Source organism: Chiroxiphia lanceolata, chromosome 10 (assembly GCF_009829145.1).
Source record: "Chiroxiphia lanceolata isolate bChiLan1 chromosome 10, bChiLan1.pri, whole genome shotgun sequence".
In the NCBI taxonomy this organism is placed as follows: domain Eukaryota; kingdom Metazoa; phylum Chordata; class Aves; order Passeriformes; family Pipridae; genus Chiroxiphia; species Chiroxiphia lanceolata.
Genome location: NC_045646.1, coordinates 4,396,033 through 4,421,840, shown reverse-complemented (window position 1 = coordinate 4,421,840; position 25,808 = coordinate 4,396,033). Strand labels below are relative to the sequence as shown.

At 42.6% G+C, this 25,808-nt stretch overlaps 1 protein-coding gene and 2 long non-coding RNA genes across 5 annotated transcripts; 1 reads left to right on the top strand and 2 right to left on the bottom strand.

Moving 5' to 3' along the window:
* Positions 1–1,211: 1,211 nt before the first annotated feature.
* Positions 1,212–17,725, bottom strand: SEC62 (SEC62 homolog, preprotein translocation factor). Its single transcript, XM_032697734.1, has 8 exons — positions 17,627–17,725; positions 9,823–9,931; positions 9,329–9,434; positions 8,378–8,588; positions 6,644–6,736; positions 4,535–4,595; positions 3,801–3,920; positions 1,212–3,256 (listed from the first exon to the last, which is right to left on the bottom strand). Exons 1-8 carry the CDS (start codon positions 17,660–17,662, stop codon positions 2,790–2,792), a joined length of 1,203 nt encoding a protein of 400 aa, XP_032553625.1. The 5' UTR covers positions 17,663–17,725; the 3' UTR covers positions 1,212–2,789.
* Positions 11,468–17,571, bottom strand: LOC116791575. Its single transcript, XR_004358785.1, has 2 exons — positions 16,051–17,571; positions 11,468–15,142 (listed from the first exon to the last, which is right to left on the bottom strand). It is a non-coding gene; the product is annotated as an uncharacterized LOC116791575 (long non-coding RNA).
* A 680-nt stretch (positions 17,726–18,405) lies between the features above and the next one.
* Positions 18,406–25,423, top strand: LOC116791670. Of its 3 annotated transcripts, none has more exons than XR_004358816.1 (3): positions 18,406–18,440; positions 22,128–22,269; positions 24,656–25,423. It is a non-coding gene; the product is annotated as an uncharacterized LOC116791670 (long non-coding RNA). The 3 variants fall into 3 exon arrangements; XR_004358815.1 differs by lacking the exon at positions 18,406–18,440 and adding an exon at positions 19,966–20,292; XR_004358814.1 differs by lacking the exon at positions 18,406–18,440 and adding an exon at positions 21,532–21,620.
* Positions 25,424–25,808: the final 385 nt, after the last annotated feature.

Here is a 25,808-nt window from a genome sequence, read left to right as displayed (position 1 = left end):
GTGTTATTTCGAACAGATACTGAAACAGGCCTGAATGAGCAATATATATAAAAACACACACAGAGCTTTTTATATATATATATATGCACAGGTTTTATATATATAAATCTCCTATTTTATATATATATATAAACCCAGGAAAATCTGCTGCATGATACACAGCAGGTGAAAGCAAATGCTTTCCCTGATCTGCTGCTACAAAGGTACTTCACTGTTTGAAAACTATTTATCATCACAAGCATCCCACCCCACTGCTGTAACTTTTCTACAGATACAAGAAATAAGTGAGTTCATCAAATAATATTTTTGTTTCTTAATTGCTAGAGAAAGATCTGCCTCTGTTTAAGGACCCTAGAACACCACAAGTGAGCAGGTGTTATTGTATGTGTACCAGAGCAGAGCACACTTGGGTGTAATATCTCTGCCAAATGCTGTCTACATTAAATACATTTGTGTTTTACCAGTAATTGTTAAAAGTCCAAATCATTAAGAACTTTGAAATGCTCGATATGAAAATGTCTTGATAATTAACTAAAGGTGGCCAAGTCCCTTTGTGATTTTCTCTTTGGACTGGAAATGTTTGTCAGGATACCTTAAGTCCACCCATAATTTTACTGTTACTAGCATGTTGTAATCACTTCTCTCATTACCTTGTTCCAAAATAATTCAGAAGTACTGGGGGGATATTTCTAGGAAAACTAGATTACAGTAATGAGTCACAAGTCCTTTCCTTAACCACTACCCAGAGCTCTATCTTCACACCACCTCACAGGTTCAGAGCTGTTCACAGCAGATCAAGTGGAAGAGTTTGAGGACAATTCAATTTCTAAGCCATGGGAGCCTGGAACTCTCTTAAGGTGACAGCACAAATGTTTGGTGGTTAATTCTGAGCCCCAAACACTTGTCCCCAGGTGGGCAGTGCTGGCACGTGGCACCTGTGCAGTGAACAGGGAGCAGATGGCACCATTACAGGAGTATTTATTATCTGACCATTTCAACTTTATTTTCTCAGCGAGGCCCTGAAGACATTATTTCACTTAGAGGAGGAAAAGTACTTGAAACAACTTAAAGCCACTACATTTTCTTTAAAAACTGGCCAGGGCTGCCCCCTGTGAGCCCCCAGAGCAGGTTCTGCTCTCCCCACCACACACACCCCCCAGTCAGTACAACAGCATTTCATTTGCTACTTTAATCAGTGACAACACACAAGTGGCCAGGAGTCAATCTGTTTAGTTAATGGGTCCTTTAATTTTTTGCTATATTAATAAAAAAGTGATCCAATTTATCTGCTTCCTTATGGAGTAATTATTCAGGAGATTTAAGAAGCAAATACACCATATCCATGAATTGTTTATCAATGCGCTCACGATGATGTAGATATTTGCACGATCTGAAAAATTAGTATCTTCATCCAGAACGCCGACGCTGGAAGGATGGGAAGCAATTTAGGATAAGGGAAAAAAGTTCTTTAAGTCTGATATGAAAACGTCAAGCTTACCCTTATCTTCTCTGAGTGGGCTGGGGAGACAATCAGTCTACAGTTCAAGTCATCGAGAGGAAAGACGCCGAGTCTTAACTTCTTCCATGCTTTAGGCAGATCCTGCAGTCCATCCTCCACACAGGCAGCAGGGAGGGATGCACAGGAGAAACCCCACCAGCTGCTCCAAAGGGATTTATAAACAAATCATTAATGGTCACTTCATATCAGCTCTGAGTCACCCAGCTTTTGGAGCAGAACAACACTCTCCTGCCTCTTCAGCTTAAAACTACTCCAGTTCCAGAGTACAGAGAGGTTTAACATTAAGGCATCCATACAGCTCTGGTGTTTGCTTTCATTTAATAAAGATCAATTTACTCAAATACATGGAATGTTGGCACAAAACTAAAGCTCTTGTGGAACAGCTACCAATCATACACAAATATTCTGTGAGGTCCTCTTGACTTGCATTTCTCCCATAGATACACCACAAAATGGCTTCAAGAATACAAACTGAATGCTGGATCAAATCTCTAAATAATAAGTAGCAGTTAAAGTAAATGGTTTGCTTTATTTGTAAATTATGTACAGAATACATTTTTTTTTTCTTAATTATGATGGAGCAGGAGAAAGAAAACAGCCATTATTTCCAAACTGTGCTGCTTCCTTCCCCTGCAGGAGATGACGTCTCTCTGTGCACCGGATGCACAAAACCAGTTTGGATTTCCTCAGTTGCTGGCACATGGGCTGGAGAACAGAGACACTGCAGCCAAATTCAGCACTACCAGCTCCTCTATTGTCAGCAAAATACTTCTGCTAAAACTAGTTTTCTTAGGAAAGTTCTCACAATCTTTCGAAAACAAAATCAAGAAAAATATCAAGAAAGCTGTGGGCTAAGAAGGGCTTTACCTAACTATCAAATGAGTATAACTAGGAATAATCTGAAATTTGGTCATTCAACTTTTACCTGGTTTACAAAAGCAAGTTTGAGAAGCTAAACTAATTGACCAGTTATGCAAGTACCAGAAAACGATGTTTTTCAGTATGTTTGAGGACAATCTGGGCAATCTATCAATCAATAAAAAACTTGTCAGATTGATAAAACTTCTGTAAATGGATATTAATGATTAACATAGTACCAAGTAATCAAGTTAATGGTTAAAAAAAAAAAATGAAGGAACTAGATATAAAACTGTTTGGTAACACGTATATTTCAGCAAACGAAGATGCTACTGTATGGTCTATGTTTTGGTGATCAGCCAACAAAGAAAATCCAACCATTTGCACATACTTAGTCCCAAACCACAGTGAGTTATGATTTTCCATGTGAAGGCCTACTTTCAGTATCTTCCTCCTCTTCCTCCTCGCAATCCCCTTCATCTGTTTGCTGTTCCAGTTCCTCTTTTGTGATCATTTCAAAGTCGTTTCCATTGCCACTACTGTGCTGGGACCTGTCATCTTCGCGCCTGTCACTGTCAGTGTCTGAGTGTCGCTCCCCTCCTGAGCCCTCTGTTCCCGAGTTCCTCGTGCCTTCTGTTTTCCCATCCTCCTCTTCCTTCTTCTCACTATCTGATTTCTCCTCGCTGTCGTATTTTTGCTGCTTTTTGGATTCTGATTTTTCCTCTTTCTTTGAGTCTGCTTTTGGTCCTTTGTATTCGTGTGTGTACAGGGGCCTGAAGGAGTCAATGAATCCCACGTCTGCTGTCAGGTTTGGCAGGAACCAGAAGTGATGCCTTCCTCCAGTGATGAGCCAGATGATCAGGAAAAGGATGCAGCGAGCTGTATGAGAACAAGGGAGATGCTGGGTTTTGTTATGAACACACAGAATGTACAACCACTGGGTAGGAGATGCCCACCCCAAGCCAGGGACTGGGTGACGTCGGGGGAAAATCCCTCATTCCGCAATAGCACTGGAATAGTTTGTTCTTACCACGTCTCCCCCATCCCACTAACCATGGATCTTATCTCTGATTTGGCCCTTAATCCCTCTGCTACAGAAATAAAACCAAAGAAACCTTTAAAATCCTGGTGACACCATTCTCACCATAGAATCTGTTCTTGTGTGCATTTCTGGGGTCCTTTTGCTCCTTTTTGTTTAAACAGGCAGCAAACGAATCTGCACTACACGGGAAACACCAACAGGTGACACGAGCCCGAGATCTCCTTCTTCCCGTGGCACAACTGTGACACCCGGTGGCCGGGAGGGAAACGCACACAGGATCCGACAAACAACGTCCTGGGACGTGGGACCGCCCAGCTCCGAGCCCGGGGAAGAGCCAGGCTGTGCCTCTGCCCTTGCAGGCTCCGCCCGCCCGACACTCACCGACGGCAAGGAGCAGAATACTGGCGACAAAGCAGCCCGCGCCCACGCTGAGGTAATAAACACCGACGCGCATCTCGGCGGGCCAGAGCGGGAACAGCGTGGCGGCTATCACAGCAATCACTGGGCAGGAGGGGAGAACACAAGCAGGAGGAGCATCGTTAGTTTTCCCTGGCACGTGTACAGAGGTTCCAGGCTTACTGTTCATTCAAGATATTGGCTTAGCACAGGGTGAGCTGACAGTATTTCTGTCTGGTTTTGTACCGGGTAGAGACACCTCATTCAGCAGCTCCAAGTGGCTGCACTTGGCCAAGGGAGCCAAGAGAGCAGCTCTGGGAGAGGGCTGGAGCCAAAGGGTGAGCAGGGAGCTGCTGGGACCAGTGCAGCAGGAACTGCTAGGGGGAGATCGTGGTGACCCCAAGGACAGGTCAAAGGCCTAACAGTGGCCCCAAAGGATGACATGGATTCTCAGGAAAGGTGGCTCCCTCAAGGTGAGGAAGCTGGAATGTGTTGGACCACCAGTACCGTGGATGGTCTGTCAGGTCACTGGTTCAGTTAACATCTGCACTAATTTAGATTAAAAAAATTGGCTGATTTGGCTTATCCTACACAAATACAGTTCTACAAATTAATAACATAGTTCATATTTCCATATAACCCATATTTGCCCATTGGACAACACCCCCTGGTTAGCTTAAGGCAACACAAATCAACAACTCGTGTCTACTCTGACTTACCAAGTACAAGTCCCATGGCAAAAGTTTTAAAGTGAACAGGGTCATAGATCCACACATACACCTACAACAGAAATGACCTGGTTTACAGTCAGAAAACAAGATCTCTGATAAACATCTCATTTATCCCCTCACCCAAATACTCACTGCCAGGCTGCAGTGCTTGGTGCCCTGCAGTCAGCACTGGAGCAGGGCAAGGGGTCGTGATTCCCAGGAAGGGTAACTAACAGGTGATGTAATCCTGGGCAAAACAATCAGACAGCAGAACTGACGGGAAAATGAAATATTCAGAAAAATACCTGAAATCAAGTTTTGGTTTTATCTTTATTCAATAACGTTGTTGAGCATGAAGCCAAAAACAGTTCTGCAAAAGAGTGAAAAGCTTCTCAGGTCCACCAAGGGGTAACAAAAAGGCCTGTGAGCTTTGAAGAGAAAAAAGCCCAGACTGAACACCTGGAACAAAGCAGGAGGCCAAAACCCCAGCCCATGTGCTGGGCTCAGATCAGTGTCACTGCCCCCTCCGTCCCACAGCCAGTGTTACCTCAGTGTCTGCAGCTGTGACACTCAGTGACAAATGTCTGTGTGAGGACTGTGGGTCATTTGAATCAGAGCTGCTCAACCATATTAAATAAAAAACTTCTTGGTAAAGTGCAGGATTTTCTGAACTAGAAAAATAGGTTTTTTTTTTCTTAGCAAGCTAAACAGCTTGAATCTGAGCTTATAACTCTGAAAAGAAGCTGCTGATTGCTAGAAACCAGCATCCCTCGTTGCAGATGTGTCAGTAAGAACTCCCAGAAGGACACCTGGGAGGCAGTGGGGATTCAGTGTGATCAACAAGTATCTGACATTGTGCTTCTCACAGGGGGGCAAAGTTGACTGTACTCGGTGTAGCTGCTGCCAGTCAGCTGTTCTGTGAGCCCAAACAAGCTGAAGATCGTGACTGGGCAGTAAGAGAGTGTGTGATATCCTGTGTTTGTAAGAGCAAAATAATGAAGAAAAGGGAAAAAACAGCTCTAATGCAAATACACAAGAACTGGCTCTAAATTAGCTAAAAAAAAAAAAAATTACTTAAAAAAAACCTCTTGGGAGTTGCAGTTCTTAAAAAAATCCATCTCGTTAATAAAACAAAATAGGAACTGATGTTAAGCAGTAAATACTGTGATACTGCAAATGCTGTGGTGCAGCCCCATTTGGAATGCCAGACTATCCCAGGCACTCCATGTAAAGACAACAGGGAGGATCAGAGTTAGGTGTGATTCCACAGGAGATGGCATGAAACAGCATGAAACAGCAAGGCAGTGTAAAAGAACTGACTGAAAAGAGTAAAAACAAGATACATAAGGGAAGTACATTTTTTCACACAAGTGATTTACTTATGGAATTTGCTGCTGTGTATGTTTTATAACCAAAGGAATACAAGAATCCAAGGGGAAATTCCAGTACAGCCACACACAGCATCAACACAGCACAGTAAAACTTGCCACTCATCCAAAACTATAGAAGGAGAAATGTGACTCTGTACATTACAGAGCTGGTAAACAATTAAGTTCTTTTGTCTTCCAGAAAAGCAAAGCACAGAGAAGTATTTAAGGCCACCATTTCAGTTGTAAAGCCAGGATGAGAATTCAGGAATGCCTGAGTGTCACCTGCCTGCTCAGATCACAAGGTCAGGCAGGTATTTTTTATTTCCCCTCCTGCAACTGAACATCATGCTCTGAAAGGCTCGTGTTTGGGTTGGAACTATCCTGGCATGGCAGTGGCTGGGGGATAACTTGTGCTGGAGGGGCCTCAGGAGTCTCTGACCCACCCTCCTGCCCCAGGCAGGGCCAGCTCCAACAGCCCAGGGACAAACGTCTCACCTCACGGCCACCAACACTGAATTACTGGTAAATCAAATTTTCTTTTAGATTTCTTCAAGCTACTGTCCTACATGTATATGTCTCTACCCTCCTGGTAAATATCTAAAACTCTGGTTTCAAGATCAGCCATCACATTGCCATGAATTTTTCTTTCAGCATGTCAAGAAGGAGTTTGCAGAAATCGAGTAAATGAAGCTATTTTCTGACAATAGCACAGTGACATTCAAAGTTGGAAAGTACCCATAAATCTTACCTCATTTCCATCCAAGAAAACTTGGTCTTCATGTGGCTCAAGTTTAAATTTCCTCTTAGTTTCCTTTTTCTTGGGTGTTCCTGGAGTCTCATCCTGAGGACAAACAAATATTTTTACCTACATCTATAAAATCATATGTATAAATTATGATGTATACATTATATATATATGAATTATTATATATATAAAAATTACAAAAATTAAGAGGTTTTAATTTCTACTATGTTAATTTAGTCTGATAACTTTTCACAAACTTAAGATCACATTCACAATTTTTTTTAAAAGTAAAGATGCTTCCTTTCGTCCTACTCTTAATTATTACCATCTGGGTACCTCAAAAATAAAGGAAAATTGTAAGGAAAGAGAAATTTTATTTTTAATTAGTATCTAAAGAGCAGACTATGACTTCAGGATTACATTGTCTTTTCAAATGCATAGCAAAGCTGGGCTGGCATTACCAGGAAGTCTGCACAGAGATCAAGAGCAGGGAACACTTCACCATCACTGACCTCATTAGAGTTATTTGGTACTTTGGTGCCATATTTACCACAAGAACATCCTGGCAAAATCAGTTTCTGCCTGTTTATTCTCTGTCCTCTTCAATCTCTTTCTGGACCTTGTTATTCCTGCTCCCTGTCTCCCATTTCCTTCTCTTTCCTTACTTCATTGTGCTAAACTAATTTTCTGATTTTGATCCTGAGTTGTTGTTCAAGTTCCTACTCACTACCTTATATAATCCACTACATATCTGCTCAATAAATAATGACTAGTTTAAAAATTAACATTACATTTAATAATGTACCTCCCCTGATGACAGCAGATTGGAGGAGCTCATAACTTTCATAATCAGCATTTTGCAGCACCTCAGGAGCTGGGTTATCTTACACTGGCTTCTGTGCGGACACTGCAGCCAGACTGTTCTAATTCTTTCTTAGCCATGTAAATTTTTTCTGAAATCCAAACCTTTGTAGACAGAGTATACTCTCACTAAATGTGAGAGGAGTGTCTGAATGGGAATAACTTTGGAGCACTGTCCTACCAATTCTCACTGATTCAGACCACTATACATAGAAGAAAAACCACCTCCACTCATCCAGTTTCTCCTGCAGGTCCCTAACATTTTAATTTAGGAATTCTGTTCTGCTTATAATAAAATAAGTAACAAAATAAATCAGGAATGAAAACATGAAAAAACACACATGAAAACTTGTTCAGTAACAATAGTTTGAACCTGAAACATCAAGTAAGACGAGGCAGGATGCAGCTCAGTAAGGAGCTGTCACACAACAGGGCATCTATTACACAGCCAGTTACAGGCACCACATACCAAATATTACATTCCAAACATTCTTGTTACCAAACACTGCAAAACTGTTTGTGTTTCACTTGTGCAGCTGTGCTGGTTTTAGATGTTTGGTCACATGCACATGTGTCATTCCATGCTAACTGAGGTACAAAGCCTCCTTGGGGAGGAGCAGGTTTGGATTAACTCAGCCCACACTAGAAGATGACGAGGTGCACAAAGGCCAACTCAAGTCTTTTTTTTGATCTAGATTTAAATAAGAACAATTCAAAAGGTAACAAAAAAAAGCAGTATATTTTAGAGATGAAAACAGGAAAAAAAGATAAGTCATATTTTAGAATAACCAACTGTATTTTTCAGCCAATGTGATCTTAACAATTGGTTAATGCATTTGTTACAGGTTTGACTCTTCTCTTACAGGCAGTTCTTACCTTCTTGCACTCCTCTTTTTCACCATCCTTTTTCTTTTCCTTTTCTTTCTCCTTCTTGGTTTTTTCATCTTTGCCACTTTCCTTCTTGCTCTTTTTCTCCTCTTCCTTCCCACTCTCAGCCTTTCCTTTTTCCTTTTCTTTCTTTGTATCCTTGTCAGGCTTCATTTTCATCACTTTCAACGCTCGATGAAAGAACTGTTTTTTCAGGAGTCTTAAAATGAAAAAGAGTTAAATGATACATTTAAGTGCGGCTGTGATAACAACATTTACACTCAATTATGTTATTAGACACCAACCTAGATTCCTTCTCTAACATAATCACGAATAGCATGACTGGAAGGCAGAGGTCACCATCATCTGCTCTATTTACTACACACACCAGACCTAATTATCCCATGTCTTGCCTGTTGCTTTGCTTTTTTTTTTGGTTCATCTGTTCAAAACTGGGTAAGAAATGTACTTTTCTGTGGCAGCATTTTGCAGTTATAGATGAATACATAAGATGTAGGAGACAGAAAGCCACCAGGTCCATTTAATTATCTCTCAGGGCTTACTGAGTTCCTTGGTGAGTACAATAAACAGAACTGCTCTGTGGAACCTGTGGTACATGTGCAAGTATTCCATCCATGTCAGCTACAAACAGACCTTATTGCAAGTGTATATATGTGTGTGTGTGTGTGTGTGTGTGTAATACTGACAATATTCAGGAAAATCCTTCAGTTTACCTTGCTGCCCCAAGCAGTGTAATGAAAGCCTGAGAGTTTTGAGAAAAAAGATGATGAAACTACATCTTTTCCACCCTCAAACACTGCAATAAAAATACATTATTTTTGCATACAACCACACAAGTTTTAGGATGCACGAAGTCTAGCTTACATTGGTTCCCAAATAACTACAATATCTTCTCAACTACAGTCATTAATGACACTGAGGAGTTAGTCTGGGTCATACCTGTTGCAGTAATCAACTACAGACTCTCGGGTTGTAAATAGAGCCTCTTCTCCTTTCTTTGCCTTTGCCCATTTAGAATCCAGGAGGCAATCCACAGCTTTTGAGGCTAGAGGAAAAAATGGAATTAAAAATGCATTAAAATTAACATTTATTTTAACATTTAGTCTACATGCCTTGAACCACACTGACCAGTCAGTTCTGGTGATGTTCCACATCCTTTCAAATCTTTAAAGTAAGACTGGTCCCTACTCTGACATGCATCACTCTTGACAACTACACACCTTTAAATCACAGAGTGAAAACGTTATTGTGTTTACTCCAAGCTGATGAGATTAATTTTATGGCTTCCTAAGGCCTTGATAAGTTTTCAAACCCAAACCGTAAGATCAGTAATTATTAGATAAAGCACCAATAATAAAATCAAAGCAGCCTCTCCCGCCCTCCAAGTACAGAGCTAGAAGAAATGTTAATTATCTGGTTAAAAGTGAGCCTACCAATAAAATAATCAACTCGGTGACCCATCATGTTGGTGGATTTTGTTGGACAGTTGAAGCGCAAGTATTTAGCAACAGCCTTCTCCTCCTTGAATGGCTCACCAACTTCCTACAGTGGGAACAGTCAGAAATTAGTACAGTTTTAAACACATGGGATTATCATTCATTTGGGCTCAAAAATCTGATGTTGCAAAGTCCTCATTATTTCATGGCAATATATAAATAATAAATAAAATATAAAGGATGTGAAAATAGGTCAAGGCATTTTTTCCCCGAGAACCCTCTGTCTACATAAAGCAGGAATTTTTAAGTTAGAGGATCTGAAGGTGAAACTAAGAACTCTTTAACAGCTCTGAAGAAGAGCAAAGTAAAGGAGGACCTAAGAGGAAAGCAGTGGGCACATGGGAAGCTGCTTAAGGCACACGAATGGGATGGGAACAGTTGTGAAGCTGGGAACAAAGGAAACAGGGAGGAATGAGCATGTATGAAATGACAGCAATGTAGGCAGACTGACAGAACACAGAGCAGCCTGAATTTCACATGAGAAACGAGAAAATCATGTTGAAAAGAAGCCGAAAGATTTGATAGAAAATTTATGTGCGACTGCACGACTACAAAATGACTTAAACTTCAGAGCACGCTTGAGGAGATTCTTCCAATCTACAGAGTAGGAGGCACAGCAGGATAAAGCACAGGAACATCTGGACAGATGCCATATGAAAAAGGAGCCCTCAGTCTGCATACATTCATGAATTCTGTGCTTGTACCACCTTGCAGAGGTAGCAGAACTCAGAGATGTGTAAGGCAGAAGGACCGAGATGGGACTTTCAATTATGTAAAATTAAGATCTAACATTTGCAAGCAGGAATGGAAGAACTTTCTAATGTTCCTGCTTCACAAAAACACATCTGAAAAAAAATAAACTGCGATATTAAAGTGATTCAGGCAAACTTCCTCAAAATTCCTTCCTATAAGAGTTCTTTTAATCTGTACGGTTTAATTCTCCAGCCCCTCCTGCTACTTGTGGATCAGTAACAGGGACATCTTTCCAGACTGCAGCACCTCTTCTGTACCTGTTCTTCTCCTGCTGCCCAAGGAAATAGATTATACAAGCCACAAACCAGATTGGTCATTTACAGGAATTAAAAAAACCCAACAAAATCGGTTTATTTAAAGACATAATGTTCCTAAAGGCCAATAAACATATACAACCTCCATTACCACTTTTAAGATGTATAATCATAATATCACAAGCAGCATGTGAAGTGAAAATGCAAGGTCAAATAGATGTTGTTACACCAGAATAAAAGCTTCAGATGGTAAGAGTTGTTAATTTTCAACAGTTTGCACAGCTAACTTTCAAAATCAACTGGTTAATGAATATCCTCCTAGAGGAGATTGTTGCTTTTCCTGTCTGAGGACAATTTTTAAAGAGAATAATCCAGACATAAGGTATCCAAATGACCAAAAGACACTGTGGTTTGTCAGCTCTGAGATTTTTAAAAGTCTAAATCCTCTATATGTAAGCAGAAACATGCTCTCACATTCCCCAGTTAGTTTAACAAACATGTGCCCAAATTAAGCCAGATGATCCTAACAGTCCTCAAAGGGATTATATTATCTCCTTCTCCCTGTTCAATCCTTTTTTTTTACATTTTTAAAATGTGTATCAGACATCAGATAACTCACAGAAAACCATTCCCTGACCGTGCACGTTTGCACATAGTTTATATTGTGTGGTTTGATGTCCTCTTACATGGTACAGTTGTCCCAGTAACTGTAAATCGCCGACGATGGCACCAAGTTTGGTATCAATTAAATTTGAAACAATTCACAGGGCAACTGTTCTTCATGGCACAGAGAGTAAAACAGTCAGAGAAGCTGCAGATATTCACCTCAGTGTTAATTCCCCTGATAAGGTGGTTTTTCTCCTTCTTCCTAAAATATTTATGATTCTGCAGGGTCATGTGATGCACTACACAGGCCGGGGCTGGCACCAGGAGATTTTCTTGCTCCTTTCTATCTATTGCTTTGTCCTTTCTCTGGGATGGTTTCGTAACAAGAAAAGCTTCCCTGTGAGAGAGACTGCCACAGTTTAACTGAGAATGTGTCCCCTGCAATTTAATCCCCATTTTTCATCCTATTTTCATCCCTCTGTTTGCACAGCCAGGTTTCTGCTAAAATATTAAAACATATGATTGACAGAAAATAATATTATATTTCCTCATAAAGTGAAATCAACCAAAGTTCAGAATCCTGGCCACAACTTTTCAAAGTTGCAGTTCAATCAAACTTTGTGTTCAGTTGTAAAAACCGCCCAGATCCAGGCACTTTAAGCCTCCTTAGGCATTTAGGAAAAGATTAAACAAATTAATCAAGGGGTAGTTCTGAAAAAATTATAAAGCTTTAAACCAGGTAACACAGTCTTAAAAAGGAATATGAAAACTTCCTGCTATTTAAAGTTTGCTTTCATAGGAAAGACAAAGATTCAGGAAACATCTCAACCTATTTCTAGAATGTTGAAGATGTCTTAATTAAAATTCTATGATTAAACTGTTTTAAAGTAATAAAAAATAATGTCAAACTTTCGAATACTTCTACTCTAGATTTTGTTTAAACTATTGGATCTACTTTAGTTTTAGATATTGAAAAATGCATGTTGTCACTAGACAGCATGTGAAGTTTAAAGATTTACTGATAACTTACAAACTCTGGGAGAATGCCATTAAAAATAAAATCAACCCAAACTTCTTATTTGTCTAGACAGAAGAACTCCACCTACAGAGAGGAAAAGCAGTGAGTGCTCAGCCTAGTGACTTACTAGGAATGCAATGACATTTTAAAGAATAATTTTCAATCACAATCCTGCTCTATATGAATTCATAAAACTTTGAGATTTTCAAGCCCAGGGATGTTCCAGACCCACAGAAGGGAAAATCCTAATCGAATTATTTACCACTATCTCCCACATCAAAGTACAGCACAGTGCATTCTGAACTGCCTTCAATACATTGATGTAGTTCCCAGTTAATTCAACCCCCAGCTGGGACTGCAGCCTGTCCACATCACAAATAACATCTGAACTGAGCTACTGAAACTGGTGTGCCCACGAGCTTCCTTCTCCCCTTCAACTCTACCTAAGTTGGAGCTGTTCAGGCTTTCTTACTCCTGGAATGCTCAATGGAATACAAGAGGCCAGAGGACATTTCTGGTTTGGAAATTTCACTCATTTTATTCCCCCTTTGCATCACAGTTGTGAGAAGACAGCTATGACCAAAGACAGGATAATTTCCTTCCACAGGTCTGTAATGTAAACAAGGTTTCTGGAAAATCAGAAGAGAGTAAATAATGAGTGTCACTAACAAGGTAAGTTATTTCATGTGCAGACAAATGCATTACAAGGATTTATGCTCCTGTGTTTTAAAGGGGTCATCAAAATTCTTTTATTTCAATAAAATGAATATCTAGCTTATTTCTTTGCTCTTAGATTTTCAGAACACCATCCCTCACAGCAGAGTGCTCAAGCCTAATAGTTTATACAGTTTTCAGATAAGGAAAAGAAGAAATCTGAAGCACATTTATCATGTGCAGCCTGTTTTTCAAGATGAAAGGCAACATCAAAAACGACACTGTGCTAACCCAGGTTCCATTCCACACACCTCTCCTCGTACTGCAGGGACACTGCAGCTGCAACAGGGTTCTCTTCTCTGGAGATGGGCTGAGCACATCACAGCTTGGGCTGAACTGCAGGATTATCTTTTCCCCTTCCCTGGTGACTGTCAGAACCTTAGACTGGATGTTCTGGGCAGGGGAGGGGGTGCTGCTCATCCGTTCTGCTGAGACATTTATTCTTTGTCTAAAATAAACCAAGGTGCAGCAGGGCAGAGAAGCAGCACAGAACTGGCATGACTGGATCGCTGGGTGGGAGTGGGTAGGGGGGAAACAAACCCATCAGGATCTTAGGACTTGCTCTAAGGACTCCATCTGTGTTTTCTTGAGTGATTAATAAACCTAAAACTGCTGGACTCCTGCACTGATGATCAGTACAAGGATTGCCCCAGGTCTCTTAAAAGAAACTGTGGCAGAGCCATGTGGAGAAACCAGTTCTTCTGGATTACCACGGCCGTGTGCTGGCCACAAAATATTAACTTTTCTTTACAGAAAAGGATTAGCAGATGTTTTTCAGTCTGGTTCATATCCTACAAAAATAGAAGTACTGGTTTTCTTCATTCTTTCTTTTCAGCCATTGCTAATTTTTTTGAGCAAAAGCTGTAAACGTACAGAGTTCTCAAACACATCCAAGGAGCAATGTAAGGTACTCTGAAGCCAAAACACACCAGCTTCAGTCCCCTTCTAACCCCAGGCCAGCTGTTTCGACTTTTTCCCTTCCCGCCTCCAAAGATGTAACTCAAAATTTCCAAAAAACTGATCCTGGTTTTAATGACAAGTCAGGCTGCTACTTTTAATTCCTATTTTTCTAGGTTTTTTTGCCCCCTTGATCTTTGTTTTTTCCTCCTCTATCACCTGATGCCACTCAGCTTTCAAAGAAGTTATTTAGCCTTTCTCCTTTGCTATTATCCCATTCAACTTTACCAGAATTTATGAGAAAATAAGGACAAACAGGCAAGCTGGATGAAAATCTGCATTACTAGAAAGCCACTGCATTGTCCTTTCTGCAGATCCTTTCCAGAGTCATTCACACAAAGCTGTAGCACAGGAGCAGCAATGCAGCTGTTGCATTTTCCTTCCAGCAGAGCCCAAATCCTGACAGGACACAACAGTTAATGATTAGTAGATGTCCTTCATCAGGAGAATCTCAGAGCTTCAATCAAGGGAAAAAAGTCAACAGGGAAAGTACCTGTCACTGATGCCACCTCAGCCACCAATTTGCAGTGAGACACTGCCCCAAGAGCTGCCCAGGGGCTGTTTGCTGTGTCCCCGGGGGTGGTGTTTGTGTGCATGAACATTTCTGGAGCGCAAGACACGGCACAAGGTGCGAGGCAAACGCTGTTGATCACAACGCAAAGATCAAACCCAAACTTGACGCGGGGAGACTAAAACTGAGCACGGTGGAACCCAGCCAAGGTAATGAAAACTTAATGCCTGCTTAACAGTCACACTGCAGAGCTGCCAACACAGTGCCACGTGTTACCCGGCCCAGCGCCGGGCACAGGAACCAGCGCCGAGGGTTTTGTGGTGAAGGGAATATTTCAGGACAGGGATGGAACTGTGGGTTTTTCCAAGACATGAAACAGCTTTGTTCAGGTTGCTGGAGTAACAGGCATTCAAAGCCATCTCCCATCTTTTGAGATGTATGTGGCTAAAATAAAAATATTAAACCAGCCATTAGAAAACATATGCTGTTGTTCTTTCAGTTAGTCCTTTAAACACAGCAAACATTCTTGATTTCAGACTTTTGAATCCTGTGGGAGCCACTGGGGGAGTGATCTGCATCCTACAGACCAGTCTCCTTTCACTACTGCATCCGAATTCATCTCTATGTTAATTACAGTCAAATTACCACCAGGAATGACACTTGGAAAATTTTACCTCTAAAATATCTTCGTTCAAATTTTTGAAGTTAAAATTTTTGCAAGTTTCACAACTTTCAGAGGAAGAGTCTAAACTGTGCAACACAGACTGGGCAACGTTGTCTTTCGATGAAAATACATTCCACAGAACACATCCTTCCTGTGACCACTTCCGATGGGAAGCACACAGAGTGGACTGGACAGAATTATCTTTTCAGGCTGTTTTCATGTCTAGCTCTCTGACCCAATTACCATGATTCCAATTTTGATGGCAGGCATAAAATCCTATGAAAATTATTCCAAACACAGGTTCTGTGCACATGGTATTGTAATTGAGCTCCATTACATCAGCCTCTAGCACAGCTAAATACACCGCCTGCCCCCGAAAGCCTCACTCCTGTAGAGAAATACAGCTCTGCTTAGTAACAGTGGGGTGTTCAGGTGTCAGACACGCTTGCAGTGTGACAAATAATCTCTTCCTTAAGGGGCACACATCACACTAAATTAAGTACACCCTGCTAAAACAACTGAAGCACCTACAAATCCCATGCTTCATTTTAAAAGAAGAAACTTCCAGCATTAGCCAGAAAACATGATACTTATGCTGCAACTATACCAATAAAGTTCAAAAAGCTTAAAAAAACCCCAAACCCAAAACCAACTACCAAGAAAAACATGTGTTGTTTTACTCACTGACCAATTAAGAACATCCCTTGGGCATTCACCAGTATTCTTTGTTCAGGGTCTTGTCTTCCCATTGTTGCTGAGATACACTGGGAACCTACCAAAATCCACATTTATCTCCATAATTATATCACAAATTTAGGCCACGACCTTAAGCGTTAACACCCAGGCATCGATTTAATTACTAACAATCTAGGAAATACTTTTACTGCTAACAGGCTGGAAATTAAGTATGTGCTTAACTGCCTGCAAGACCACAGCCCTGGGTGTTACACAAAACATTAAACTGCATTTAAATTGGGTTGGATGGATGCTTTATTGAGCCGTCGTCATCCTTGGAAAGGGACAGTCTATAACAATCACGAAAAGAGAATAATTCTGTAATGTTTTACAATAATTCATCGAATGCTGTGATGGATAAGGCTTGTTTAACAAGATTTTGATTAATTACTCCTTGTAATTCTCCCCCTGCCCCCATAATTTGAATTAAAAGGAAAAAAGGAACCATTACAAGTATGGGCAGATGTCCATCCTCTTGGGGGAAGGCAAAGTGGGCTAGGAAGGGGAAAGATAAGAAAGGAGAGAGGGCAACCAAGCAGAAGGGTGACATATGAAGTGCACACTGTTGAATGGCTCTCTGATCTCTGTCAATATTATCTGCTCTTACAGCAGAGCAATAAATCCCAAACAAACACTGTTTAGGCTTAGTGTTGATAATACACAACAGTAATAAGCATTATAGTCACTGATACTGCAACTGTGCCCAACACATGCATTAAAAACTCTGTAAAACTCCCTGCTGACACATCAGACTTCCAGGTAAGCGAAAGCACCACGGCAGCCTTCACTTCGCCTCTCAGTGCCACCGCACAATTATCACTACATTTTAACACGATCTCAAAGCTGATTAGGTCTATTTTTAGATGCGGCTGTTTGTTTATGTTTTCCAGACGCTAATTTCCTTTCCTTAACGCATCATTTCCTGGCTGGGGCACGTTTGCTTTTAAGATGCTTCTACCATCTGTCCCACGTCTTTTGCTTACGATCCCCGGGCCGGACACGCCGGGTGAAGGTGCAGCTCCCGAGTGTTTTGGTGTAACCCGCACTAAGCTATTGTTCACACCGGTAACGGGTGCGATCCTGAGAGTGCCACGGCGATTATAAACAGGGAACAGCCTGAAATCTCTCTGTTTGGTCATCGACAGACGAAGAACTTCTGAGGGCTCAGACCCCACGGGGATGAAGCGGAGGCGCCTCGGATGTGCCGGGGGGCCCCACTGGCCGCCCATCAGCCCCTCGACACGCTCCGACCTGCGCTCTATTTGCACAGTTTACCGATCTGCCAGAAAATTCTGAGGGAAACCCGCTCGCCCCGTGCCATCCCGGGCTCTCCCCGCGGCCTGAGGCGCCCCCGGTGCCCCGAGACCGGGGCGCTCCCCTCCCTCACCGCGGGCCGCCTGCAGCCGCCGTCTGGCAAACGGGGAGGCCGCGGAGGAGCGGGGGAAGCCGCCCTGAGGACGGGGAGCGAGAGGCGCCGCGCGGGGCCCGGCGGGGGTTGAGGGATGGAGAGGAGGGGGAGTCCCGGGTACCTGGACGCGCTTCCTGTGCCGCCGCCGCTCCGCCATGTTGTCCCCGTCCGCTCCGCCGGTGACGCGCGGGCAGGGAGGGGGGGCGGCCTCGCGAGAGGCGGCGGGAGCGGGCGAGGGGCGGGGAGGGGGCGCGCCCTCAGCGCCTCCGCCCAGCGCCGTCCCCCGCCCGCCCCTCAGCGCCGCATCGACCCGCCTCGGTCCATCGGTGCCCCGGCGCCTCAGCGGCTGGATGCGGTCCCTCAGTGCCCCGCCTCGTCCCTCAGCGCCTCATCGACCAGCCTCGGTCCCTCAGTGCGCGACCTCGGTCCATGAGTTTGCCTCAGTCCCTCGGCGGCTCATCCTGCCTTAGCCCCTCACCGTCCCTAATCCCGACTCAGCCCCTGAACCCCTCAGTCCGCGTCGGTCCTCCAGTGCCTCCCCATCAGCCCTTCAACGCCTCAGTCCCTCAGTCCCTTCGCGGACCTTTCGCCGACCCTAAGTGCCCTCCCGCCACGCCCCGCCTCAGCACCTCGCCTCGGTCCCTCAGTTCATTCTGCCTCAGCCCCTCACCGCCTCCTCTCAGTCCCTTATCCCGCCTCAGCCCCTCAGCGCCCTCCCGTCGCCGTCCCGTCTCAGCGGTCTCGGTCCCTCGCTGCTCCCCCTCAGCTCCTCACCACCACACCTCGATCCCGCGGCCCCTCACCGCCCTCCTTCATAGCCCCGCTCACAGAACCCCAGAGCTGTTAGGGTTGGAAGGGACCTCTGGAAATCATCCAGTTCATCCCCCCTGCCCAGGCAGGGTCACCTGAAGCAGGTGACACAGGAATGCGTCCAGGTGGGTTTGGAATGTCTCCAAGAGAGGGAAACTCCATGATCTCCCTGGACAGGTGTTGCAGTGCTCTTGCCACCCTCAATGTGAAGAAATTCATCCTCATGTTGAGGCGGAACTTCTTGTGTTTTAGTTTATGGCCATTACTCCTTGTCCTGTTGCTGAGCACCACTGAAAAAAGCCCCTCAGTGCCTCAGCCCCTCATTGTCCCTCGTCAGTCCCTCGCCGTCCCCACTCAGCCCCTCATTGTCTCCCCTCAACCCAGTAACCCAGCAGTTCTCCAGGTCTTTGGCTGTAAAAATCTATACATTTAGTTCTGATACTCCTCCATAGTATGTTAGGCCGTAAAGATGCTCTATGCAGCAGGCCTTTGTTAGCTGATACCTATTTAAACAGATTCACTGCTCAGACCTCTTCATTTACTTACAGAATTAGATTCAGAAAGCAACCTATATAAAGCAGAAGGGCCCTTTGCCAGAGGTTGTCCCACATACTTGCGCTATGAGGTCACTGAAGTTAGCAAAGCGTATAATCGTTTATCCTGGCTCCATGTTTCCAAACCACACCCTGGCACTTTGGGATGGAAAAGTATGTGCAGTGCTGTGTCGTCCTGTCCAGCCCTCTCAGATCTTGTTGCCCCTTCTTGTGCCTACAATTTTGGAACTTCTCAGATTGAAAACTGAGCAATTAAGAACCTAAAAACGTTTCCAACAGTATATTTGCCCCTCAGTCACTGTGCCAGGTTTTGTGCTCTTGCTGGTACGACATCTTTTTCTGTTGAATGTTTTCCTTTTGCTGTTGCTGGGCAGAAAATCTATACAAGTTACAAATTAAGCTGACTGACTGCAGAGCGAGTCAACCAGAAAAGTGTAATTCAAAAGATAAACTAGGGAAAGGGAATTGAAGTTTTTATGGTTACAATAAAACAATGCCTTGTAAAAAGTAGGCAAACTGCATTTATTAAAGAATGTATGTTTTAAGCTGGCAATAATTCAAGCAGTTATTTCATCTGCTTGACTTACAGTAACATAAAAGCCCATCTGACATGGAGGCTTTCTTGCAGAAGTTGTTTCAGCCACTTTTAACTTACAGATTGCTAATAATACATGATGCCTGCAGTAAGGATTTTAGCACTGCATAGCTCGGACCCTCTGCTCTACCTGTACAGGCACAAGCTGAATTTCAGCTGCGAAGCTCTCCCTGCTCCATGGAAGATGCAGTTTGGAACCACACTCCTGCCTGGTCACACTGCCCTCCTCCTGAAGGATGCAATCACCTTGTGATGGGTCATCATCCCTCATACCTCTACTTTTGGGCTCTTTTCAGGTCTTACTTCCCTATGCCCCCTGTCTCTTTGAATCTATTGCTGATTCATAAACCCATTTTTAATGCTTACCTCTTCATTTTGCAGGGGTTTTTTTTGGCATGGTATGTTATCTGCAGTACATCAAGCTGTTTGCTGCCAGAAAAGCACCTTGACTATCTGGTTAATCTCTATTTTGCTTCCCCCTCCTCCCCTCCAGAAATTTTAATTCATCTGAAGTTTGAGAAACACTAAGTTGCAGGAGCACTTCCTAGGACAGCTGGGCATGGAGCAGCACAGGGAGCAAACCCATCACTTCAAGCAGATCTCTAAGAAAGGACTGAGGGATGGAAACTGGGCCAGGGAATGTGTCCTCCTGTGTACTGCACTGGATGGACCTACCACTATGGAGCACAGAGCAGAGCAAGATTGAAGTGTACCTGGAACAAGTTTATTTGCAGTCATCAGTATGATGCAAACAGGAGAGAAGCAAATGGCTGAATCCCCAAAAAAGCCAGGGAGTGGAAGTGAAGGTTCAAACTGCTTGTGTTTAAGGTCAGTGTCTGTCAGCTGAGGGGAAGGCTGCAAAAAGCAGCATTTCAGAACCTCACAGTGAAGTCACAGCCCCTGAAGGACCAACTGCCCTTGTGATTAGGGTAGATTCAGAATTGCTGTTGGGAAGGATATTGCATACAAGTGGGGTGGTTTCCTCTTTCAACTGAAGCCAAACCAACAGCATTTCATTAGCTTACATTCCCTCTTCTTCACCCCAGCTGTGTGATCTAACACAGCAGTAAGGATGCTGGAAACTTAGTCCAAAAAACAGCTGGATACATCAATGGAACGAAAATGCATCATGAGCTACTATTAAACATAGAAATCACCTCTGTTTGTGAAATAGGTCCCTGGAGATAAAGGAATTATTCTGAAAGGTTTGCTTTGTTCTTATGCTCTCCTTTAGGTGTCCTCTCTTGGCCCCTGAGGCAGGACACTGAAAGAGGTGGTGTTCTACTCTTTCTGGTACATATTTTCTTATACCCTTAAATTCACTTGTTCCTGTCAATTTATTGGCATTTGTGCTCTCTATTATCTGATTGCTTTGGGCTCAGTCACCCTGGATCCATAAGATGATATGGACTTATCACTGTGACATACACACCAGAAGGACAAGGCTACATGTTGGCAATTGAATTACAACCATGTCACTAATTCTCTCTGGAGTCACACAGCCTTCTGCAAAACAGAAGCTGAAGTCACACCAGAAGTGAGAGCAAATGTTTGCTGAACAAACCATTCGCTTGCAAGAAGCTTATCCACTGGCCCCATGGATAATCCTTCTGGCTTTGGGGAGAACACAAATCACAATTACCTCACCCATTCTGTTGAGGGGCAGGAAGGGAAGGAGGGGAGAAGAGGAGGGGAGGGAGGGAGGAAGACAAATTCCCTGGCAATATGTTAGGAGACATCTCCTAGATCATCTGCAGGTGATATCTGGATGCAGGCTCTGGACTGACCTCCCTTTTCATCCAGTCAGCTTCAGCACCGATTATGGGTTCAAAACATAAGGAATAGGGGCCTTGTGCTGTACAGCATCACATACTGTCAAGGCAGGTTCAGCTAAAATCCACCCACAAATACATGAGTCATAACTAAGAAACACGTTCCACTGTAGACATATCCTGAGTCACTTTCATCTCCGAAACTTATAAATATTTAGTTAGCCACTTAGCTTTTAATTTAGCAGAACAACAAAGATTCATCAGACAAATCTCCAGAATTATCTTTCACTAAGAAGCTTCTTAAATAATTCCTCTCATTCAAGTTCCTTTTCATTTCTATACAACTCAGAATTATTTGATACATATAATTGACAAAAGTCACAGGTGAGCTAAGAAATCATTTCTCCTGATTCTGTTCCTTCTGCAATTAATTGCATCTATTTCAAATACCAGCTTTGTTCACGGCAAGAGTATATTCTCATTTTAGTAATAACTGTTGAACCCTGATAAGGACATTAAGGGCATATCTCTCCTAGTGTGGGGTGGCACATCAGATCTTCCTAAAGACCACTGTCAGTCAGACTGTGCTGGAGTCAGTGGGGATGTACCTGCACACAGAAATGGAAAACACATCAATACATTTTTTTAAGAACCAGCTGAGATTCGGGGAAAAAAAATATATGAAAAGGGCTGGCTAGTATCTCTGTATTTTTGGCAGTGGCAGGAGGGGAGGATAAGAATGGTAATATTTAAGGATATAGCATTAGGAGAAACTATTTGTTATTGTTTTATGAAAATCATAGATTTGTTGTTATGACTACAAGTGGTTGAGTTAAAAATATTTGTTATATAAAAATGTGAGTCTTGAGTTTACTTCCCTCCATTTAACAGATTGAACCAGAAGCCAGTGAGAGCTTTACAGACCATCCTTCAATGCAAACCATTTAGGAACTGCTGGAGCCCCAAGAATCCCAGCTGTGCAGAGCTGTTTGAACCCTGGGACTGAAAGCTAATCAGCAAAGAGGAGAACCAGGTTGGCTTGATGCTTTCTTTTTCCCCCCATGGTCAGCAGTGCTTTTTCTGCTTTGCTGTTTTGTTTGATTGATATTTATGTCAGCAATTCACGCACACAGATGCCACATGTGCTTTTAAATTTTGATAAATCAAAACATCTATTCATGTCTTTGCTGTACTGTAGGAAAAAATACTGCATCATTCTCTATACAACACAGACAATAGGTCTTGATAGGTTTTCTGTGGGCTGGGTTAAAGGCTTTGCAGCCTCACTAACAGGGAAATTGGTGGTTCAAGAAGAACGTGTGGGTAGTACAGAATTAATGTCTGTCTGGGAGAAAACAGGCTTGGGCAAACTGGGCAATGAGACAAAGGAAAGGACTGCATAAAGTCCAAGTTAACAGAGTAATTCTTGTGATCTCAGTACAGGTGAGAGTAGGAGCAAAGCCTTCCCAAAGAAAGGAAAGGAGCCTTGCAACTGCAAAAAACCCCCAAACCCTAAACAAGTGAGAAAGGAGAGGTCAGGTTTTCTCTTACTACAACAAGTACTATTATACTGCAATTGCCATAGCAATATAGCTACAGCTCTTTATTATAGCATGAGGGGCTAATCAAAACCAACCACTACAGGTAACAGAACCCTGATGAACACAGTGGGCTGGAACTGGATGATCTGTAAGGTCACTTCCAGCCCAAACCATTCTATGATAGAGTAGACTTGTTATTTTCCAGTGAATGATAAAGGGCTTAGATAGAACATTACCAGAGCAAGGTACCAAAATGAGCTGTGTCTAGTTTTGGGTGCTTTCCTGTAAAATTTCTGATGCTGAAGGTGACTCAAAACACTGCACAACCAATCAACATTCTGTGAGGGTAAAGTCAAAAATATGAGAAGTTTCTTCTTAGTTTAAAAAACAGAGGCAATTTTAAAAACTAGAGGTGATTTTTTTTTTGGTGGTTCACACTTAAAGGATAATTTAACATTCCGAAAATTATTTTGTGGCAGATTCACAATAATATAAAGTTTAAAAATTTAAATTTTTATAAAATAGCTGGTGGCATGGGAATGGGTCAGTTTGAAATATCACTGCCCTGTGCATCTGGCTGCCTGCTCTTGTGTTTGTGTGCTGGATTAGAATGAACACCTGACTTGGTGGACTAGGTGGGAATTCTTCCTCACTTGTATATTCATAGCACTTTTTATAGATTTTTCACCTGTGGAATTGAGCAGAGAAATTATCTGTTTGGCTCTGTCTGAGTATGTATTCCACATCATCACCATATGCAGCAATCATAAGGTCAGAAACCCAGGTTGTCACAGGAAGGATAAGCCATTTCTTCTTTTTCAGGACTTTCCTAGATCTGTTATTTATAGTACAGAACCATTTTGTTATATGTTTATTGTATCTTTTTATTAATCTTGTCATTAACCTCGGCCCTACTACAAAAAAGCAAGGGAAGTCTCTGTCCCTGGTAGCCCACACATTTAGTGTAGATACAAAATCAGATACATCTACCTCTTACAAAAAGCATTCTCTTCCTCATTAACTGCATCACTGCTATGAACTAACACAGCAAGAGATGTTAAGTGAAACATTTCTGATGATGCCACTCAAAATAAGTCATCTGCATCCCCTTGGGATTTTAGTGGCATAGCAGAAAAAATGAATGTAGTGGTGGCACAGACACCAGGAAGTCATTAAGTGGCAGAGTTCTGCCAGCTTTTTAGTTACTTGTGATTGCTACCTGAACCCCTTTGCAGCTGGAAAAAGCACAAAAAGTCAAAAACCATAAGAATCAGTAAGGCCTCAATGTTTACATATGAACATAATTCATGAAAGCACATCAAAGCCTGGAAATATTGGTCTGTCTACTGATTCTATGGGGTTTTTTTAATTTATTTTTAACTTTTTTTCCCCTTCATTTTCTTTGAAGTGTTTGTGGGAGAGGAAACATTCATTACCAGTGGTATTTCCTTCGTTAGAAATAGAATCAACTCTGTTTAGCTAAATCCCTTTCCTTCCTATTTCACTTCACAGCTGTTTGCAGTTCAAGCCTTATTGCATTTTGGCTGCTCCAGCACATCTCCCCTGAGTACAGGAAGCCATGAAGTCATTTTTTTTTTGTCATTTTGGGAAGAAGTGCCCAGTGTGTGTAAAGGATCAGGTGTTTGGGGTGTTTTTCAGTTGCAGGAGTAGTATGAGACTGCAGAGTTTTCATCCCAACTTCCTCAGCTTTTGGCATCGTTTGTGCCTGAACCATTTACAGAAATAATCACACTCTTCAGAACCACATTTCAATCTTCCCTCCCTGGCATGTGGGATTGCAAGTCAAGCTTCTCTGCTGCTACTTTAGAAAAACAGGTTTAGTTTCTTCACACCCTTGCCCTTTTACCTGTCCCTCAGGTGTGCTGCATTTCCCTCGGGAGGGCAGCAGGTGACCTCGCGCGGCTTTGCAGCGACATCTCGTGGCCTGACTCACCTGGAGCCGTGTCAGGGATTCCTGTTCCAGGGTGGAGAAAGTCTCATGTGGATTGAGTCGAACATTTCATGCAGTGAGGAGGTAGGATGCCATTTGAAAACCAGGTCATTAAGTGTGTTTAATTAGGTAAGTGACACTGGCAACATGATTGTCAGTTGTACAAAAATAAGTTAGAAATTGTTGCACATGCTAAAAAGAATATAGGTATTTGCCCTTCTTCCAAAGACTGTAAAGTTTGGACAGTATAATAAGATGAACATCTGAACTCGCTGTTGCAAACATCTAATTACACATTATCTAGTGCACAAATATAGCAAAGACATAAAATAAGTTATCTTAAGCTAAAGTTAAAGAACAGAATATGAAAATACTCTCCCTCATGTGTTTAGCCTCTCACCGTCTAAACAGCTTTATACCTCTTGGGCCACACAAACTAAGCTGAGGGGAGCAAATCTAAAGTAGCAACATACAGCAGATCCACAATTTGTCAAACCTCAATTCACAGAACTTCAATTATCAAAAATATTTGTGTGTCCTTTGGAGTAAAGAAGCGTTCTTGCAAGGAGGAGAGTGGAAATATACTGACCTCCAAAGCCTCAGTGGAAAACCAGTGTATGAACAAACCCCTCCAGAGGGAACAAAGATAAGTCACATAGAAATCACAATAAATGCCGGGGGGTTATCCTTAGCCAGAAGCTCTATTTCTTGTTCTCTTGTTCTTGTTTGTTGTGAGATAATGACTCATCAGTAGCACAAGTGAGGGGAAGCCATATTTTTGCAGAGAAAAGGGAGTTTTCAGGCTAAAATTGGTGTCTTTTTCTAAAAAGAAGAACACTGAGCGTGCTGCTGAGTGAGCAGCTTTCCATGGCTTTCCCAGGCAAGCCAAGGGGAAGTTTGTTCTGGCAGAGGTTGGCAGGAACCTGGTGGGTTTGAGCCTGGTGCCTGCAGGAATGTTACTGTCCTCCAGTGACTGGTCTTCATGGCAGTGTGCTGGTGCTTCCCCCTAAACCCATCTCAGCTGTGCAGTCACACAAAGCAAATTCCAGCCCTGGTGATAAGAATGCCTTGGAATAATTA